Source organism: Protopterus annectens, chromosome 12.part0 (genome assembly GCF_019279795.1).
Source record: "Protopterus annectens isolate FY-2018-M chromosome 12.part0, PAN1.0, whole genome shotgun sequence".
Taxonomy (NCBI): domain Eukaryota; kingdom Metazoa; phylum Chordata; order Ceratodontiformes; family Protopteridae; genus Protopterus; species Protopterus annectens.
The window spans coordinates 413,086,197-413,108,313 of NC_056746.1; the positions used below are offsets into that span (position 1 = coordinate 413,086,197).

The window sequence follows — 22,117 nt, forward strand, 5'->3', positions numbered from 1 at the left end:
GGTATGCAATGCCATATTGGTTACTTTTTGCCATACCTGATATAGTATGCATCTCCCTTGACACCTGCACCCAGAAATCATTTGATTACATTCCCAATGGTCAGGATGTGAATACCATCTGTGTGAAGAGCTCAGTATCTATCACCTTAGTTTACTGAGTAGTGAACTTTTCTAGTTACTGCCTCATTTGAGCCCATAACAAGAGGTATATGCATGTGGGATACACATGTTAATCAGTGTGTGGGCAGGATGGCATGTGGATGTCCTATATGATTGTATGCTGTCCCATATGGCATATGGTGCCCATTTACCTGTTCCCTTGCTGTGCTGTGACACTTCCACCTGACACTCCCCCCCTTCTTATACAAACTGCAGTGAAGAGCATGTGTTGTCATGACCCACCTTTCTGAAGTAGAGTATTGAGACATTGTAATATACTGCAAACCTTGTCCTCCAACAATATGCGTTGTTATGCCTCAGCCAATGTACAGTGACCATCATGTACTGTGTGCAATATCCTGCATTATGTGCATGCCACCTGAGGTTGACCCTACTCACAGCTTGACATGACAGTGTCACAGCATTCAGCATTCTAGTGTGTTCCCACACTCACATACAGCAGTTCATCTATGTCACTGTTCCTGTCATCCTCATGGGTGTTCAGTACAGAGCAGAGCTCATCCCCCAGATGTCTTGCCTACTTCCAGTGTGCCTACTTCAAAGTCAGTACAGAGCAGAGCTCATCTCCCAGGTGTCTTGCCTACTTCCAGTGTGCCTACTTCAAAGTCCAATGTCCTAATATAGAAAACACCTAATTTTACATTTTCTCATATTACCACTGTCTCTCTCAGTATGGCATTGCTGCTTTTATGTTGTGCTAATTTGGATCTTATAGATGAGCAGCAGCTACGTTAATGAGAGACTTTATGACAGCTGCCTCTGAGTTACTACCTTAACTTAATGCATTACCTACATTAACTGGTGCTAACCTACTTGTCTCTGCCTGTCCCAAGGCTATAGACACAAGAACACAGTATTCTCAGGCATAACATCTGTGAATCTCATACTGTCATGGGTCTGCACTACGCAGCCATTTTGAAGCACTTCATTGCTGAATAGCATTACATGTCATGTGACATCTGAAGATAGTCCTGTGTACACAGGATTATTAATTTCTACTTCAAATGGACCTGATTGAGTGAGCAGGGCTTCTGCATGGTGACCACGGGAAAGCAAGATTTCCTTGTTCTTTCTCCACAGACACTTTCAACAGCACCTGAAAGGCTGATACTATGGCTGTTGGTACAAAGTTAATGCCTAGCATGAGCTTGCTGCAGTGGTAAGTTGCCTCTGGTGCTAAGTATTCTAGTGAGCAGTGTAGAAATTATTATGGTGGTGTCACTATGACCTGATTAATCAGTGGGAATTAGAAGTTAGGGAAGTTGGTGTAATGTCAGTTCACCAACTTTACATATTTGGGCTGTTGGAGGAAATCAGAGCACATGGATAAACTCACGCAGACACATGAAGGGCATGCAGACTCCACACAGAAGAAGCCACAGCCTAGAACTCAACTAAAACTAAGCACTGTGAGATGGCAATGCTGCTCACTGTCCTCTGTATTAATGATCAGTTACTGTCATACACAACCTGCTCCTGCCAGAGCATCAATGGTAACCACTTCTTATGTGCAGCACTGATACTTGTGATGGAAAGTGAAATAAACAGCTAGTGTATTAACACTTTTCTGATTTTATTTATTTTAATTATTTGTTCCAAGTAAACAGGTGTGTTTATTTAGAAAAAAATTAATTATTAAATGCCAGAAAAGTCCCCTTGCAAGAACATTGTCCTGGGCGTCTGCCACACACAAACACAAACACAAGCACACACACAAAAGCAAACACACACACACACACACACACACACACACACACACACACACACACACACACACACACACACACTCACAAATGAGGGCTAAGAGCACTACCTTGGTGACACCAAGCTCACATCTTTCAGTCCTGTGACTTTTCTTTGCCTACAAGCTTCCTTTAGCTAGAGCTGGAATGCTATGTCAGGATCATCATCCTCCTCACAAGTTCAACAAGGTGGCATGCACTGTGCATTCCTGCCTTCCCCTGCATTGGTCCTCTAGCACCAGAGCCAATGCTCAAACTCAGGCTGTCTGGGTCTTAGCAAGAGCTTTATCCTTCTGCACCACAGAACTGGGCTAAATTAGGGTTAAATAAGTCTTTACAGAACTACAATATTGCTCTCCTTATGTATCAGATGTGAGATGTAGTCATAAATTTTAAACTGTAAGCCTGGAAGTCAGCATTGTGTGGTATTCCTTCTTTTTGTAACATTCAAGGGCATATTGCTGTCTTGCACTAAGATTAAAGATGGGTGACATTCTCTGAACCAGATATGAAAATGGGTGTCTTAGAATGATACAATAATTGTTACACCTCTTACCTAGTAGCCACTTTTAAAGAACGCGTGAATTATGTTATGGTATTCTTCATTCATATGATTTACATTTAAGGATGGAACATATAATCAACATGAACTCAGTGTGGCTGACCATCAGAAATGGGGTCACGAGCACATCAGTAACACTTTGATATGAGGAGAAAACACCTCGTTAAAGCACTTCAAATCAGATATAAAAGTGAGTCATTTAGGGCCCATCCCATAGTGCTATCAAGTCTTAATTCTAGTGAGGTACTCTTTATTGTAGAATAGAGAAACTTCTCCAACATTATTGCTAATATTTCTTACTTAAGGAAAACAAATTTATGCAAAATAACAGTTCTGAAAGCAAGCATGCTCTAACATGTTTTTCTTTTCCAAAATGTTTAAAACATTTAATCAGACAAAGTGCTAAGGGCATATTTGCCATGTGTATCTGAATACTGCATACAGATTTAGCACAGCACTAATATTTATCTATGCATACAGGTTTCTATGCATTTAACGTGGCTAGAGCACTGACTAAAATGGGTTCATTTTGGTTTGACTTCTGTTTCTGATTTAAAATCTGAATCAATAAAATGTACCTTTTATTCTGGTAGCTCTAATTCATTATCATGAATTGTTTAAGTGAACATAACTACAGAACATCTTTATTTACTTTAAACAATAAAGATTATCCTATTGTAGTGTCTCTTAAACAGGAATCATTTGTTGACTGGTGTGAATAGTTGAGAGTATACTGGCTAAAATGAAGCAGGGTCAGTAGGTTCTGATAACATGAATAAGATCATTTTAAGAAGAATCTAATAATCAAGGGAAAGACCCATACAAGTATGACAGTAAAAAATGGTTATGATGATTTGAGGAGGAGAAGAGACCATTTTGTATAGATGTGAAATAAATTTTATAATGGTAATTTGGTGGTTCATGGGAAGGTAAAATAAAAAGTATTTAAAGAGATTGGAGAGCTATAAAACAGAAAGTGTAACTTTATGCTGGAAATATTGAAAGAGATTTTTTTATAATTCATCATACTGAAGAGAACACCTTTGACAGGCTTGATTTGTTTTATTTAACACAGTTGGTTCTGGAGTTTGGATTTACTGTTGAATCTGTTGAATTAATAGTAGCTATTTAAATGGCTTATGTATCCATAGTGACAGTTAATGCAGGAATGTCTTTGCCTTGTATACTGTCAAGGGGAAAAGAGGCATGGATATCTATTTATTTTATTTATTTTATTTTACATTTGTTGACCGGGCTAGTCAAGCTGGATATATGTTCATTTTCAGTAGAGGCCCGGGGAGAAAAGCTCCACACAAAACATGACAATGAGACATATTAATAATAAAAATTAAAAGTACAATAAGAATAAAAATTTAGTAATAACATCAACATATAGGTAAGCCACACAAAATCTATCATTATATGCTTTGTTTGCTTTGTGATTTGAACCCTTGGCATCAGCGGTGAAACCTCCAAATTCAGAAGTCTATCAGGTAAGTCCTGAAGAAATAAAGATCTCTTTGTTTGCTGATAATGTTTTGATAAACCTTGATGAATCTACAGCAGGACATGGAACACTTACTTCAACTTTTGGATACATTTGGTGTATTGTCGGGTTATAGTATTAATAAAATAAAGATAAGGTGGTGGTAGCAATCAGTTATAGCCCTTCTCAATCTTTAAAGAAAAAAAATCTGAGAATTTATGAAAGGCAACATATATTAACTATCTTGGGGTTTGGTTTGGAAACAGCTTGAAGAATCTATTAGCAAACTATATGATGAGATAAAGGATTGAAAGGCGATTTTTGTAGATTAAAATGACTGGACTAGAGATCATTAGGGGTTCAGGCACTATACTTCATTTGTACTTCCTTTGTAATTATATGATTTTCATGCATTTCCAGAAGCTATTGCAAAAAAACATTTAGAAAGGAGTCTAAAAGTACGATGCAGGAATATATCTAGGATGGAAGTAAGGCTCCAGTGTCATTGAATAAAATTATTCAAAAGATATGGAGGTCTTAATATTTCTTATCCCTATCTATATTGTGAAGCTGTACAGTTAAAATAAAAATATTTAATGTCTATGTGCTGTTTTAATGCTAAGTAGAAAGATAGTAAGCATTACTACAATAAATCCTCATTATGTCTGAAAAAGACTATGGTTATACTATGATAGCAGAGTGAATCTCCCTACTATGATAAAGCAGATGGTAGTGAGTTTGTGTAATACTTGAGCAAGTTTGGAAGCTAACTTTGGGCTAACATTATCACTTCCTATTGAAAATAGTACATTGGGAACACCAGGGAGATAAGTTTAAAGAACTTGATAAGTGGGAAAACAAAGCTTACTTTTTGGAAAACAGTTATGATTTAGTTCAAATTGTGGTACTGGGGTTTAATTTCAACAGAACTTTAACCTGCCCAGTTTTCTTAGATAAGATATGAAGGATTGCTTGGCATAGCAAGACATATGGGTTTCAGGAAAATATTGGTTGTTATACCCCCATTAGTGGTAGCTTTAGTATAAAAGAGGAGGAATATGACTCCCATAGAAAAGGCTTTGGTTAGTCAGGCTTGTAGAGCTTTGAGATATTATGGATCATGATACTATTGGCAAAGCTAACAAGGGCGGAGAATTTTGTTAGACAACGTGGTTTGTCAATTACTAAAATATGCCAGCAAGTTTGGAAGGTTTATAAGATTTGCTTGTAAATGATTGCATACATATTTTATACTTCAGAACGTCTTGGAAGGATGTTTCCAAATACTGACACTCATACTACTGCAGATGTGTAGAAGGGATGTTTGCCACATAAGAATATATTTGCTGCCTTGTTCAGGACTAAATGCATTCAAAAATGATTTGGAGAATCTGTTGAAAGGAATATAAAAAAGAATATGTAGTTTTCATTGTGTAATGACTGTTTTATAAGACTGTCCCCTTCATCTGTAAATGATGGTTACTTTCAAGGCCCAAGTAATGTTATAGTTGGTTTTGGGTTTCAGCTCTGTAATGGTTAAGGATGAATGTATATCACTATATACTGAATTTGCAAATGTCTGTTATGATTGCAACTGTAAGATTAACATCTAAATGGCATATTTTAGTCATACAGCATCCTATAGTTTAACCCTGATTCGATTATGTATTAAGTTTAACAAAACTGGATCTACACTATAAATCTCCAGATTTCATGTTCTGTATATAAGCTGGGCTGATTGTTAGGAATGTGTTTACAATGTAAAATAGCTGTTGCCATTTTCCGACAATGAAGATGCTAAAAAAAAGGACTAGAATGTCAAGTTCATTTTGAAGAGTAAACAGACCATCGGCACTGCTGCAACTTGACATATATTCTTCACCGGATCAAACTTACTGTATGATTCCCAGCTGAAATTATTATTATTATTATTATTTCTAAAAACATATTTATTTAATTCATTTTAATCAGTGATTTTTTTTTTCTGTATGGCAAGATTTTTATTAATGATTAATCACATACTGCAGCTTCCTGATATTAATGCACATGCAAATGCTTTCTAATAGTTGATTTCAGTGGCTGATAATCTTACCATCAGAAGAGGAGTAATCAGATTCTCCACACCTTCAGTCACTTGTCTTGTCAGTTTGATGAATGCAGGGTCTTCATAATCAAACCTTTTTCCTAAAACTATGGAGCAGATCACATTGGCAGTACATCTGTTCATTATTCCCTTGGGGCAAAATGGCTGACCTAGAAACACAAATATATAAATTCAGTGTATTAGCTACAAAAAGAAAAAAATATATCCATATGCTTTCTGCAGGAATTAAAGGATTTAGAGATATAAAAAGTAAAACACTTGAATACTGAAATCATCCCTGAGCTCTCTAAGCATTGTAAACACTGGAATGAGTATTTTATTGTTGAGCAGTATATTTTGATCTGAACTGTCTTGTGATGTACTGCACAACATCCATGACTGCTTAACCTGTGTCCCTGAATTGACTAAAGCAGGCACTGAACAATGTAGTATATGGATAACTAATCATATGCAAGTTGCACTTCCTTCCTCAGAAAAGCTTGCCATATGTTGGCTTCATTTGGAGCACAATCATTGTACAGCCCATGTATTTGTAACACAGACTTGCTGCCTCGTTCATGCATATGCGTTTTCCTGACCTGCAGTACAAGGTACTAATGTGCTGGGGGATCTCCATCACCTAGTGTCCCCCACTAACCTTTCAGTGAGAAACACTGTTATTACAGGCATTCAGTCTTACTGCCTGTCTTCCACCTTGAGCTCACTCACATGCATGAGTCTCCTGTGCAACGGGCAGACACTCTGTTACTGGGCCAAAGGACTGTCCCAGTGTGCTAGAACATACTATTTAGCTGTCCATTTGCAGTAATAGCTGGCAATGAACAACACAAGAACGAAAAAGATGTGCTGAGATGGATGAACTGCTCGTACGCCAAGGATACAAATGGGATATACCCACAATTTATTGAACAACAATATCTTCAGGTTTAGCGCTTTCAACTGAATACCAGTTCTGGGGAAGACTGGTATTCAGTTGAAAGCGCTAAACCTGAAGATATTGTTGTTCAATAAATTGTGGGTATATCCCATTTGTATCCTTGGCGTACGAGCAGTTCATCCATCTCAGCACATCTTTTTCGTTCATTTGCAGTAATATATAGACTTGTACTGAACTGGTATTGCTTGATTTGAGGCTAACATCTTTTGTAAGTACACACTGCTGTTATGAATAACCATCTAAGTAGCAAACAGCAGTGAGAGATTCCGTACCCTGAAATGTATATTAGATGGTACAGAGTATTGAATATGTCATCTAGTAGTTCTGTTGCCCTTTTCATGGCAAAGTGCAGCCACATTGAGCTATACTTAGCACCTAGAGAAAAATAAAGATTAGAAAAGCATTAGGTTATAAACAGCCCATACACTTTGCAGGATATCCAGCAGTTGTTTTACAGTTAAGACAGAAATGATAAACACTTGATTTTGAGATTTCAAAAAATGGCTCTGGGATCCAGAATAAAATGTTGAATTCTCCAGGAATAAGAGACATTGATTGTAACTACTCCTACAGATGCATGAAGCATACATAATATATAATTGTTGGTCAAAACCACTTCAAATAAATCAACATATAAGTTAATGTCAATTTGTGGTACTCCTTGTTCAAACAGAAACTCATTGATTTCTTAAGCAAAGGTTTGACTTTTGTTCCTGCCTCTGAGGCATGTTTAGCTATGGTACTCATGGATTTTAAACTATTTCTTAGGAAACTGAATTTTAGAATTATGTTTGGTGAAAATCACAACCATTCTGATATGCAATTGCATGCCACCAGTACTTTTAATCCACCATTACATCCAGCTTTAATTCTGTATGAGAAGGCTTGGGAAATTGATATTAGACATCTGTTAAGCAATAAGCATGTCCCATTGAAGGACAATTTGAGGTCTAATGAAAGGGAATTACTCATATTTTTAATGCAACAGAATATTAGAATCATGAAGCCAGATAAGGGGGGGGGGGCGGACTGGTGGTAATGGATGTTTTTCATTATGATGATAAAATAACGCAGATACTTAACACAGCCACATATGAAGAAGTTAGCAGAAATGCACTTAATGTAGCATATAAGAAGATTGAAGTATTTCTTAATGACTTGTTTCTTGAAAATAGAATCGACATTGATACGTATAATTATTTACACATTATTGCACCTACCATTCCTTGTATTTTTGGCTCACCTAAGATACATAAAGATATAAACAATCCACCAATAAGACCAATGGCGCAACTCCATAACTTATGCATGTGCTAAATTTTTAGATTGTAAATTGAAAGGTTACTTGGATGGTCAAAAGAAAATCTGTACAGATTCTTGGCATTTCTCAGCCTTATTAATGCAGATGAATAAGCAGAGGATGTTCTATTTTTAACGATAGATGTAAAAGATCTTTTTTCTGTGATTCCCCAGCAGGAAGGTGTAAATATGATAGAAGCGTTTCTGTTTGAACAAGGAGTACCACAAATTGACATTAACTTATATGTTGATTTATTTTAAGTGGTTTTGACCAACAATTATATGATGTTCAACAATCATTATTATTTACAAAAGGTAGGAGTTGCTATGGGTTCACCCTGTGGGACCATTTTTTCTAACTTGGTAATGGCCCAATGGGAACAGAAGCACATATTTAATAGTGCATATGAACAGTATATTGTCCTATATTTGCGATATTTGGATGATATTTTTATTTTATGGAGGGGTGAGCAGCAGCAGGTGGATGACTTTATGGAATATATCAATAAAACAACTCAATTTTTGAGGTTTATGTACAATGTTGATGGACAGGAGAGTAATTACTTGGATGTGAATCTGAGAAAGGACAAGGTCAACAAGAGTTTTGTAGCAAAAATTCACAGAAAACCCACCTATTCGAATAGCCTTCTTCATTATACATGCTCCCATCCTGTTATTAACAAAAGAGTGGTTATAAAAGGCCAATTGGTGCATGCCGCAAGGATCGTTAGTTTACATAATGAATTTCTTGATGAGTGTAAGAATCTTATAAACATGTTTTTGAGTAGGGGCTACCCAGAGGACTTGCTGAATGAATTGTTTCTTGAAGTAAAACAAAAAAGAGAAAATGGTTATTTTGTACCTATTCTCAATAGAGATGGATTATTGGTGGAAATGCACAGGGCTAGTCAAAACATGAGAATTGATTATGTTAATGCCTTTATAACTACATTTAATGTGCATTTTTTGAAATTAAATCAATAATTTTTAAAAATTGTAGACTTTTGGATGAGGAATCAATTATTGCCAATAAATTTCAGAATGGTATTAAAATGATTGCAAGGAAGGGTAGGAATATCAAAAATCTCACTGAACGATGTTACAGCAAAGAAAAAGGTGGGGGTATGAAAAAATGTGGCATGTGCACTTTTTGTAAGTATATGTATCAAGGTGAACAGGTTGAAATTAATGGTAAAAAGTATTATATTCATCAGAAATTGAATTTCAAATCAAAAGGGGTGGTATACGCAGCTAACTGTAAAAAATGTTCTGTGTATTATATAGGAAAAACCACAAGAACGATAAAAGAAAGGGTGTATGAACATTTGTATGCCATAAGGAGGGGGAATTTAGCTAATCCATTAGCAAAACATACACAGGCATGTGTTGATCATAATTTCGAATTTTGTGCCATTCAGCAGATTTATGAGCAACCAAGGGGTGGTCCCTGGAGTTTAATTTTAGAAAAAGCTAAATTAAGATGGCAATTATTATTACAATCATACTATAAACCAAGTCTTAATGAACAATGTGCTAATTGGCCTTTTATAATCGCTCTTTTGTTAATAACAGGATGGGAGCTTGTATAATGAAGAAGGCTATTCGAATAGGTGGGTTTTCTGTGAATTTTTGCTACAAACTTCTTGTTGACCTTGTCCTTTCTCAGATTCACACCGAAGTAATTACTCTCCTGTCTATCAACATTGTACGTAAACCTCAAAAATTGAGTTGCATTATTGATATATTCCATAAAAATCATCCACCTGCTGCTGCTAACTCCTCCATAAAATAAAAATATCATCCAAATATCGCAAATATAGGACAATATACTGTTCATATGCACTATTAAATATGTGCTTCTGTTCCCATTGGGCCATTATCAAGTTGGAAAACATGGTCCCACAGGGTGAATCCATAGCAACTCCTACTTTTTAAGGTTAAAAGCTTTGAGTAGATGAACTAATAATTAATAATTAACTTCATTTTTTAATGAGCATAGGTTTTATATTCATTCATTTTTATATGTATATGTCAAAAATTATATATTTTTAGCATAATGTATGTTTAACAATTTTTTGTACTAACAGTATGCTTACATCATTTCCTTTTGAAGTTGTGATTGGGGGTGGTAACTGTTGATATACACTAGTATTTAAAGGATTCTCTGTATTAAATGGTGGTCTGATGAAGTCTGCTATTGAGTAGATGAAAAGCGCTTTACCATTTTTAATGTTTAATAAATTTCTATTTTAGGAAGTATCTGCTATCTTTTCGCATATTTGTTTTTTAACAATGAACAAGCTGGCAGGAGAACTTGTGAGTAAACCTGTGCATATCTCTGGTCGATTCTCATAACCAGGGCTGCTATGACATAAAGGAGAAAAAAATGGCAAAGATCTCTTTTCAACACAAAAAAGAGCCAGGCATTTATAGGTTCATAGGTAAATACTAAGGTAGCTACCCTTGCTGGCCATTTTAAACCTAGCCAATTTTCATTTTGTGTTCAAAATATCCTATCCCATTTGGTTATGGATTGGCCTTCCCCATTCCATGGTCAATAATTATATATTACCTCTAACGAGAATAACTGGAATCATACCATAAATAATCTGAGGGGACCCATGCATGGGACCAAAGCATTTAGAAGCTGCATCTGTCCATTAGTAGTACAGGAGGAAGTCCTGGAGTAAATTTTCTGATTCCCATCCATAGATCTAAATTGCACATGAAAATAGACAGGTATAAACTATGTTTTATGTAAATGGGGAGTCTGTTCCACACCAGTGTTATTCTCTGCAAAATATACCTATCTCTCTAAACCATTCTGTTGATATTGCAGAAAAGGCTTAGATCCCAAGACTGAGTATTTCTGATGCCATTTGTCTTGCTAATGTGCTGTAAATCCATCAGTAATGGGTCATAGGATGGCTTTTATGCCAAACACAGGTCACCTATTAACAATCCGTAGTATAGTGACAGAGCTTTGAGTCAGTCCATGTAGGACATGTTGTTTAGGCCTTGTATTATCTTAGTACGGTATCTCTGTGGGCATTCCAATTGTTACATGTGTCTGGACAAATACATGCTAAATGGGATATTATATTCAATGACTGGTCTAATGGAGGTAAAGTAAAAGGGGACAATGACATCCCTAGATTTACACACAGTCCCTTTGTTTATAAGCTGTGCAATATAGAAGGACTTTCTTACAACAATAGATACATGTTGTTCAACTCTTAGCAGTGTTTTGTCAATGTGATAGTTACCTGGTGTAGATGACTTCCCTAAAGATAGACTAATGCATTTCTGGCATTTAATTTTAGACCATAACTTTGACACCAGTTATTTATTTGAGGCAATCTTTCCTGCAGGCTGGCCAATCCATTTGGGAATTCAGTGACTGCTCACTGCTCCAAGCTGGAATTTATCTGCAAACTTAGTCAGCCAGAGCCCTTTGGTATTGACTTTTACTTCAGAAAAGTAGATGCCAAACAGGAGAGATCATGGCACAGAACCCCAGGGGACTCCACTGGGGACTGCCTAGTCTCTTTGTGGAGGAAATTTTCCATTTTGATTATCTGCATCCTATATATCTGAGCCAGATGGCAATCCAATAGACGACATGGGGGTTATTTCCAGTTTATTAAGCTTTTCTACTATGCCTGAGTGGGGAATTGTGTCAACAGGTTTGGCCAGGCCCAGGTATGTAGTGCGTACAGTTTTGTCTTCATCCAATGCTTTGGTGACCTTTTCAAAACATCCACAAGACATGAGCTGCCATTAATGAATCAAAACTGAGATGGGTCTAGTGTTTGGAGGTTCCCTGTGTCCTGATTGATGAAGTCCATGATAAGTATTTCCATGGCTTTTCATATGAGGCTGCTCAGACTTAAGGTTGTATAATTGCCTGTGTCTATGGAAGGTCCTCCCTTATGCAAATGAATGACTGTAGCTGTTCTCCATTCACTTGGTACAAAACCTGCATGGAGGCTAAGACGGAACAGTGTTGTTAGTGGTGTATCTAAACCTGCGTCATGCTATTTAAGATGCATCCAGGGATACTGTCAGGACCCATCAATGCAGTATTTTTAGCTTTTGATAGCACTTTTAGGACTTGGACTTCTATGTGATAGCTGAAGGTTAGACAGTTTCAGGTATATATTCAGGGACAGACAAAGGGGAGAGATGGGTAAAGTTAGAGCTAAGTTTATCATCCAGTAGGTTCATTATATCTTCAGCCTCAGTATAAGTAACACCATTTTTACTAGGTCCATTGTGCTTTTAAGATTATGAACATAACTAAAAAATGCCTTGTGATTGCCTTTGGCTTGAGTAGCTATTTTAGCCTCAAACTTGGCTTTGGTAAATTTTATTAAGCTTGTGATTTATATGTTTATTTCAGTGACAAGGGCTCTAACAGTCTGAGAATTACTCTTCTTACTTTTGGTCATAAATATTTTCCTTTTATTATAAAGCTTGCTGATATTATGGTTCCACCATGTGGGTTTATTTCTGGGGTTTGCCCTGCACTTGCTCCTATGGGATACAGCTGCATCTGTGCAGCTGTTTACATGCTGGTATAGTGTGAAGGTGTATATTTCTGTGTATTCAGTGCAGTTAAGTGGGTTTAGTGGGAACTTGAAACTTAACAATATATCACTTAGGAGGAGGTAGTCTCTCTTAAAGACATTTCTAACGGTATTTTGAAGGAGACTGCTTTATGGTCAGACCTAACAAGTGATGAAGATACACAAGGGATGGTCCAAGATGCTTCCATATTAATAAGAGCAAGATCTAAGATGCTATTCCTCCTAGTGGATACTATGACTAATTGTTCCAGGGCATTTCAATTGACAAAGTCCAGAAATCTCTGTGCTTGCACACTAGTGGTAGTATACGTTTCCCAGTCTATAGGTGAATAGTTTAGATTACCTAGGAAAATGGTATTGGGTTGAATGGTAATTGATTTTAGTTCCAGTAGATAGATGTTGTGGCTTTCTGTTGTCATAGAGGGTGGTCTATAGCTAGCTAATATGTGGTGTGGGACCTTTCCAATGGTTATTTGGACATGAAGAAGCTCTAGTGCATCATACTACTTCACCAGCCTTGATGTTAGTCTCTTCTGAATGTAGACTGATACACCTCCACCTTTTTTCCTCTCCTGTGTAGTAGCTTGTCTAAACATGTGGAAGGCATTATAGCCTTGCACAGCTAGTGTGATCTCTGCTATTTTAAACTACGACTCAGTCACTACTCAGACTTCAATGTATTCCAGGATGAGAAAGGCTTGTAGGAGTGGAGTTACTTGTTCAGGCTCCAAGCATTGATCAATAACACCTTCATATTTTCCTTTGTTTGTTTTATGTTGGTAGATTTATCAGGTTGGTATTGCTTATAAAGGCACTATGGGGTGGGCAATATTTTTGCCAATAATCAAAACCCTAGAGGGGACAGATGCAGGCCATCCCTAACAAAGCAGCATGGTGTGTCAATAATATCCTCCTAGGTTGACAAATATTGGAGCCCCTTTGAATGACACCAAAGAAGTTAATTATTTTTGTTTATATAATGGCATCATCCTAGGATAAGGTAGAATGCTGCTCAGTGCTAAGCTCATAGCTGCCTTGGACACATGGTTTGACAACTCCATCATGTCTCTGTTCATATAATCCAAAAAGGTACACCTCATACCATTGACACCGGCATGAACTATGACAGAGTCATACTGGTATGTGTTATTCAAGGACTAAACTACATGCATGATCTGATGGATCCTGGCACCAGACATGCAACTAACTGATACTCTTTTCTTGCTCAGCCTGGAAAGAGGCACATCTGTATGTCTTACAATGGTGTCACCTATAACAAGAATGTTTGGTTGGGTTGATACCTGCCTTATGGGCTAAGCATCTGTGACTTTGGGACTCCTTATGCTATGTGAGGAATTAAACTTAATGTGCTGAGTGTGCTTTGTTCCTGTGTTGCAGTTTGGTGGTCTTTGAGGTTTAGGCAAGTTAATTTTTATAACCTCAGCATATGATGGATTATGTGTATTGTGATGTCCTTGGGGAGGTGTAATGAGTGGTGTACTGATGACAATTTTGCTGTCTCTGTTTATTCTGTGTGTAAGATTTTTGCTTCCAATGATATTATATATGTACATCTCATGCACTTTTTATGCTGTTTACATAATAGATGATCATCAGACAGCATGGGACAATTCTTACAGTGTCTCAAGACACCCATCTCAATCAGGCTAGCTGCAGAAGTTGTGAGGAAGTGCTGATCCATGATACCGACAGGAAGGACTCTGGGGATGGAGTAACTAACACTGCTTGTAGTTTGGTTTCAGAATATATCTGGGTGGACTTGCTACTGAGTATTTAAATTTCAGTATAAATTGACTAGCCTGGACATCTTCTTCTGCCACAAGCCAGAACCAGTAAACTAATTATAGTTAAAAAACTCACTAATTTGATACTAAAATCAATCCAAGCAGTATCAGCACACTCGATATTAAGCACTTTTATCAAAGATCTTTTAGCCTGGTAAGTAGTTTAAGGGGAGATACCTTGCAAAATGATGCTTATGTGCTTACTGTTCAGAGCCAATGAATGGAGAGAGGGAGGGAATTTATTTATTTATTTAACATCTGTTTACCAGGAAGTCCGACTGGGACAGAGCCCATTTTCAGTGGAGGTCCAGGGTGAAACTGGGGAGAAATGTACTACATGCATGTCTTTGGAATGTGGGAAGAAACCAGAGCATCCACTGGAAACCCACACAAAGACAGGGAGGACATGCAGTCTCCGCAAAGAAGGCACCCCAGCTGAGACAGGCAACAACAGATACACTGGGTTTAAGAACACAACTACAACAGAGTGGTTGGGAGGAAACAAAATTAGACCCTCAGCTCTGAGATAACTGGCCTAGAACTGCCCCAACGCAAAGACAAGTCCTAAACTAGCCTGACATGCACTCAGTACACAAGAATGAAACCAGGACTTAATAGCAGCAGTTTGGCCACCTAAAACAGCAAAAATGCAGTGCAGGTATGTACTGGAATCACTAATATAGGCTTACAGACCTTACCTAAAGCAGATACCGACTGTTAAAATGAATTTAAAATCAGATCAAGAAATGAAAACACTTTTTTTGTCTTGTACAACTATTACAATAACTACTACTATTATAATCAATGAGACCTATAGGCCAAACAACTGCAGAGTGATAGAAGCAGACTCATATAGTAATTATCGAGCAACATAGTATGGTATATAGTCTTGGTTGTTTGAATGGAAGACTTTAAGAAAATACTTTAAGTTTTGCAGTTAATTTTTGCAGTGGAAGCAAAACAGTGTATGTGTAGACTATTTTTACCAATTTATCTCTCTGTGTGTATGCATGTATGTATGTGTGCATTTACTTATTTATTAGAATGGCTTTCTGAATAATATGTTCTTCGGTGCAGTTGATTTGGGATTTCTATCTTTTTGTCCTTATTTTATACTTTTAATATGCCTTTTTCACAGGGTGAGCAAATGCTGCATGCCATGAAGTATTAGCAACTTTATCAACTTTATTCATGGCTCAGAGTTCATTTATGTTACAATCTTACTAAAGCATTAAACATCTAAACACCTGTTGTTTTGACCTGTGCAGATTTTGTTGGAAGGCATTTGGTTACAGTGAACATTAGCTAGGAAATGAACCCATTCAAATTATTTGACAGGAATATGCATATATTTCCCATAATGCTCTGCATTATGAATAATATAGTTATTAAAAAGAACAAGTGGATAAAAAGTTGCAAAACTGTATAAACACAAAAAAAAAAATAAAAAATAATGAGCAAACGTGGCTTTATTCCAAACTTCCAATAACATCCAGTAAGCACTTCCGTCTTTCTCAAGACTTCTTCAGACTGAATGAAGGAAATAAAACACCACATTATATACACCCACTAAATAAACTCAAAACCAATCAGAATAAATAAACAATTAATCAATGTTACTGGTGTTTTAAAATGTAGTTATTGTTTTTGTATGTGGATGCTTGATCAATACTCTTATCTTCAAAACTATTGGTTTGTGTTCTTTGCTTCTCGGTTTAACTTTTTTTTGAGGAAAATTAGTATTAATTTTTTGGGTCTATATTATAAGATTGATGGTTGAAAACATCGAACAACATATGGTCGATGTCTTCAAACGTCGACCTTATAAAAAGGCAAAAAAAAAAAGAAAAAAGTACCCCAACGAGTTTAAGCAGGGGGGCAAGCCCCCTGCACCCCCCCACACCCTGTGCTATTTAAATATACCAAACCCGAGACTGCATTACATTGCAGTAAATGGAAATCTCCCCTTACGGAGATTTCCGTTTACACGCTCGAGATTCTGAGCATTCAATATTCTCGTGCCGACAATGTCAGATTCAACATTGTCAGCTTTCGAGAATATGATATTGACCCAATTTTTTATGGTGCACTGACTGTTTTCTTTTATAGTCAGGATTCAGATATGGCACACAGACTTCAAAAGAGTGACTATGTGCATTTGTCTACAGTCCTAACTTTTGTTAATTCAGTGTAGAGAGCAGTCAATACATGTAAATTTGCTTAAAAATGAAATTTGCAAGTGTTTCCAATAGTGATTTTCACCATAGGAAATAATTATGTTTGATTCCCAGTGAAGGAAGAATCAGAAAAAACATGATTTAAGTACTTAGATGACTTTGAACAAAAACAGTAATGGCAGCTGAGAACACAGCTTGCTCTGCTTCTGTGGAAACAATATCTCCAATAGAAAAGCCAGAGTAACAGGTTCATATGACAGATACAGAGAAAAAGTGATGCAGAATAAAGAGTACAAGCAGCTAGTGATCAAGTTTAACATTGTCTTAAGACAGCAGCTACAACTTTTTGAACATTCAGCATTATTTGATATATTTGGCTCTTTCGAAACATCATATACAATTGTTACAATTGTATATACCAACCTTTGTGAGATTCAAAATATCTAATCAGCATCTGAGCCTCCTGATGGATCCGGTCTTCAATATTTTTCTTTCCCATTCCAAAATCTCGCATTGTTGATAAAGCAAACCGTCGCATAGTTTTCCAGCTCTCTCCATGGCCAAAAATTATACCTAGTAATAATATCAAAATATTCCGTTACCTAACACTTCAATTTCTGTTTCAAAAATTTCAGTAAGATTGATTTCCTTAAGTGTTAATATCTCTGAGCAGTGGATTTATTTTTTATTCCCACAAGCTATATGTGAACCAGAATTGTATTAATTGGTTAAATGGTAACCCCAAGTACCTGTTGTCAGGAGTTGATGTGGTATCAGCACATGGATAAATGTTTTTTTTACAGTCACACAGCATATGAGGTCAAACAAGAATCAGACTAAGGACTAAAGGATGGCACTTGCTGCCAATTTGTAGCTTTAATCCTCAGAATTCTACTTCTAGACAATAATTAACCATATTTAGCCATTTAGGGGCCACTGTCATATGTAACACTATAGGAAAACTATATCATTTGGTGCCATATAATGTTCAAGAGCACTGCGATATTTTCAGATAATGATTTGTCTCTTCGTTTTTAATGTAAGATAAAGAGTATCAAAATTAGATTTATTAAACTATATGGGGAGAGTTGAGTAAGGAATATACTTTAAAACAGTTACTATCAGATTTAAACATGCATCTGCAGTGTGCTTCTAATAATGCTAACAGGCTGAGCTCTTACTCACCGTTTTTAATGATCACATTTCACTCAACACAGTTTTAAATCTTCAACTTTTAACGGCACAGAGAGAACTTTTGAAATTAACATTGTGATAGACACTTGTAGTGCTCCTATCTAAAAGTGATTTCTCATGTACATCATAAAATGAATAAATTGGGAAGTGAGGAACCAGTAGTTTCAAAATAAGGGCTCATTGATTAAGTTGACTTCATCTGAATAATGTCCAGCAAGGTAAAATAATTTACATATATTAAGAAGTTTTAGGGAGAGAAAATCCCATCCAGGCCTGCAGTAACTGCAGGTGTTGTTAAGTCCCATCTGTCATTCAGCACCCAGAACTGCAGATGATATTTATCAGAGGAGAGGAAACTTATCAGTAAGTTAAAGAAAGTGTGGTGACATTTAGATGAATAAAATGAGAAATTCAGAAATGTCATCTACTTCTTTAAAGAAATATATTCTATTTTAATACAGTGTTTGACAATAAAAATGGCCCAATTGTAAGGAAAAAATATGAAAGAATTGATATATGCAGTAATGTCTGAAGCAGCGGTACCTAATAAATTGTTATACCAACCACATTTAATTTCTCTTTGAATTTCAAATTAGTGTCTCATTGAAACCATACCTCTCAATTAAATGGTCCTGCACTTGTACCAACCCCATTATCATGACACCCTTTTTATTCTAAATCTTATACCATATATAATTTACAATCTCAATGAAATCATACCTGTCAATATTGAGTATCGTCCTTATACCAGCTCTGTTAATAATTCCGAAACTCATTATGTCATATCAAGCAAATGTCCCCAAATTCTTATGTTTATATTATAGTAAACTCCCGGTTACAGGTCTCCAATGAATGTAAGTTGTTGATAAAATATGCATTGCCTTTCCTGCTGACCATGTGCTAATATTATAGAGGAAGAATGTACATACACATGATGCTGAAGGTGCTATTGAAGTGTAGAAGTTTTGTATGATATATATATATATATATATATATATATATATATATATATATATATATACTATGTTCTATAGAAGTGACTGTGCTAAACATGCTGCAAATATTACATGCTGTGCATAACTTTCAAATCATCTCTTAGTCAGATAATCCTGACTGTTATAGTATATCTTTACTGTTACCTTTTCAAAGGAATGTAACTTGATGCTTTTCTCCTTCAAACTTCACTAAAAAGGGGCAAAGCCCAGTTGGACTTTTCTAGTAAATAAAGGCAAATAAACAACAAAGAAAGAAACAAATAAATATTTAGCACTTACAATTTTACATTTTTCAAGTTTGCTGGACAAGAATAACTGACTTGTTTGAACAGATGTACATGACCAAAAATATATATACAGCACTGGCAGTTGTGTTTCCTTCACAAATAGTACATCTGGATGAAATGATTTTGCCCATAACAACTAGTAACTCATATAGGTATCATGTAAGAAGCATTAATTGTTGATGAATTAATTCAGAAAATGGTACAACTTGTAAAGATTAATCCAGATTTGTTCACAACTGTGGATAATGTTAGTCTGTTTTAATAACAAAGTTTCTGTGAGGCCATTTTTGCTTGGGCTGAAGGAGGGTCTCTGTGTTCATCAGTGGCAGTGACTAACATTGAGCAGCTTCCCTGCCCCCCGGAGAGGTGGTTACTGACTTGAAACTGTAGTTTTATTGGCCACTAGGGGTCATTTCCATAACTCCTTCATCTTCCTCTCTTAAAACCTAGTTGCCTCGTGGTTTGAGCGTCTTTTCAGGCTTGTTGGCTGTTGGTGAAGCACCCTCCAAGAGGAAAAAACGCTGAGAGAAGAAGGGAGCCACTTTTGAGATTTAAGTATTTTTTCTCTGTTTATTTGCTAAGTTTTTCTGCATAGCTGCCTAGCTTGAGCATTTCATTTTTTTCTTAAAACTTGCATATTTTCTGTCCTTGACCTAGCACTCTTGTGTGGGGTCATTTACTGCACTGTTATAACTTGATATTACTTGTGAACCTCTGCTATCTCTGTAAAAAACAAACAAAAAAAAAAAAATCTTGCTTTTTTCCCACTTTTCTGAGAATTAAAAAAGTTCAGTTACAGGCTTGCTGTTCCTGAACTGTTTGAAAGTTTCTGTGAGGCCATTTTTGCTTGGGCTGAAGGAGGGTCTCTGTGTTCATCAGTGGCAGTGACTAACATTGAGCAGCTTCCCTGCCCCCCGGAGAGGTGGTTACTGACTTGAAACTGTAGTTTTATTGGCCACTAGGGGTCATTTCCATAACTCCTTCATTTGTCCTCAGAGGAGTGGTTTAAGGCAGTAACTTGTAGTTTATTGGCCATTTGGGGTCATTTCCTGTCTTTTCCAGCCCCCTGCTATAAAGCACGCTTTAGCGCGCATTAGCGCGATTTAGCCCGATTTAGCGCGGAGTTGCTACCGTTGCACACTAGGGCAGCAGCGGTTAAGCAGGTTTAAACTATTCGGGCTACCTAAAGTCCACTCTTCAAATTTTCCCTTAAAACTACCTTCCTCGAACTATACTACTGATCTAATCAGCTTATCCTATAATTAAAAAGATCATCTCTACTTGACTCCAAGTAGACTATTCTCTATCTGTTAAACGTAGCACTTGCTCCTACAGTACTTATTACCTTGATACGGCACTCTTGTCATAGATAGTACCCCAAAAGGCAACCCCCATTTCTCGGTCACCCACGTCCCCGGAATCTTTTTTAAAGTTTTTTGTCTATTCCTTCTAGCATGTCGAGGGATCAGTTGCTAGTGTCCTCTCCTGCTCAGCTGGTTAACCTGGGAATATTGAGGCAATGTTACAATTGCCTCATGTACACAGACAACCCTCTCCTCCTCCCACAAAACACAAATACATGCGAGAGATGCAACTATACGGCCAAACTGGAGGCTGAGCTCTCTCAACATAGGACTGGCAAGACCAGTCAGGAGGAGAAGGTTACCACACACACTATAGACCCAGTCTCACATAGTACCATTACAACCTCAAATCATACACATAAACACACAAAGACATACTGGAGGCTCTGATCAAAATCTACCAAAACAGCAGAGGCCACCAAAGCAGACACCCAAACAACCACCACCTCAGAACACAACACCTGCAACACATAGACCTCACAGTCAGAGTGTCAAACAGTCACAGCCCTTAAGGCCAAACACAATGCCAGACACACTAGTCATTGGTGACTCCATAGTCAGACACACTGACGTCCCGCTCACCAGACTGAGTAAGGAGAAGGTCACAGTAAGCTGCCTGTCAGGCGCTAGAATCCGCCACATAACGCAAGCACTCAGGTCTCTCAACAGCAGGTACAAATATGACTCAGTCATTGTCCACGCTGGTGTAAACGACCTGAGACATACCTCCTTGGACTACATGAAAAGAGACATTGATGAGCTCTCTGATTATGTAGCCCAGGCAGGTATGACCCTGACCTTGAGCAGTATCCTACCTTCACCAAGAATGATGCCAAAATACAGAGATAAGATGATCAGCTTTAACAATTGGCTTAAACACTGGTGTCATTCAAAGGGGATCCAGTGTCTGTCTGCCTGGGATGACATGCTGGACAAGCCACGCTGCTTCGCAAGGGACGGCTTGCACCTGTCACCCCTGGGATTCCGGATATTGGCAAAGGCTCTTGCCACCCCCATAGTGCCTTTTTTAGGCAAGGCTCAAATTCTAAACCTACCACCCTAGAACACAAAAAGGAAAAAAACTAAGGGTAATGCTGCTCAATGCCAGAAGTCTAAATCTCAAAATGCACGCACTCGAGGCCCTTCTCAGTATGGAGAACATCGATGTCTGTGCTGTGACAGAAACCTGGTTCAAGGCTCCTGAGAGCACCCCAGCGCTATCAGGTTTTACCTCATATCATGTGTTCCGGCCCCAAAATCCAGACAATACCAAGCAAGGAGGGGGGGTATCCATATTCATCAAGGACACCCACACCTCAAGACTGGTGGCAATGCACGATGCATCGGAGACCATCCAGGTGCAATTAACCATAGGCAAGACTGCTCTGCAAATTGT

General features: G+C 37.3%; 1 protein-coding gene across 1 annotated transcript in view; it reads right to left on the minus strand.

Annotated features, from left to right (window-relative positions):
- LOC122816617 (cytochrome P450 2K6-like) overlaps window positions 1-22,117 on the minus strand; it is a 353,165-nt gene that overhangs the window by 185,160 nt on the left and 145,888 nt on the right. The window contains exons 3-4 of the mRNA XM_044089525.1: window positions 17,305-17,454; window positions 6,063-6,223 (exon numbers count right to left, since the gene is read on the minus strand). Coding sequence (XP_043945460.1) covers window positions 6,063-6,223; window positions 17,305-17,454 — 311 coding nt within the window. The remainder of the gene's footprint in view (window positions 1-6,062; window positions 6,224-17,304; window positions 17,455-22,117) is intronic.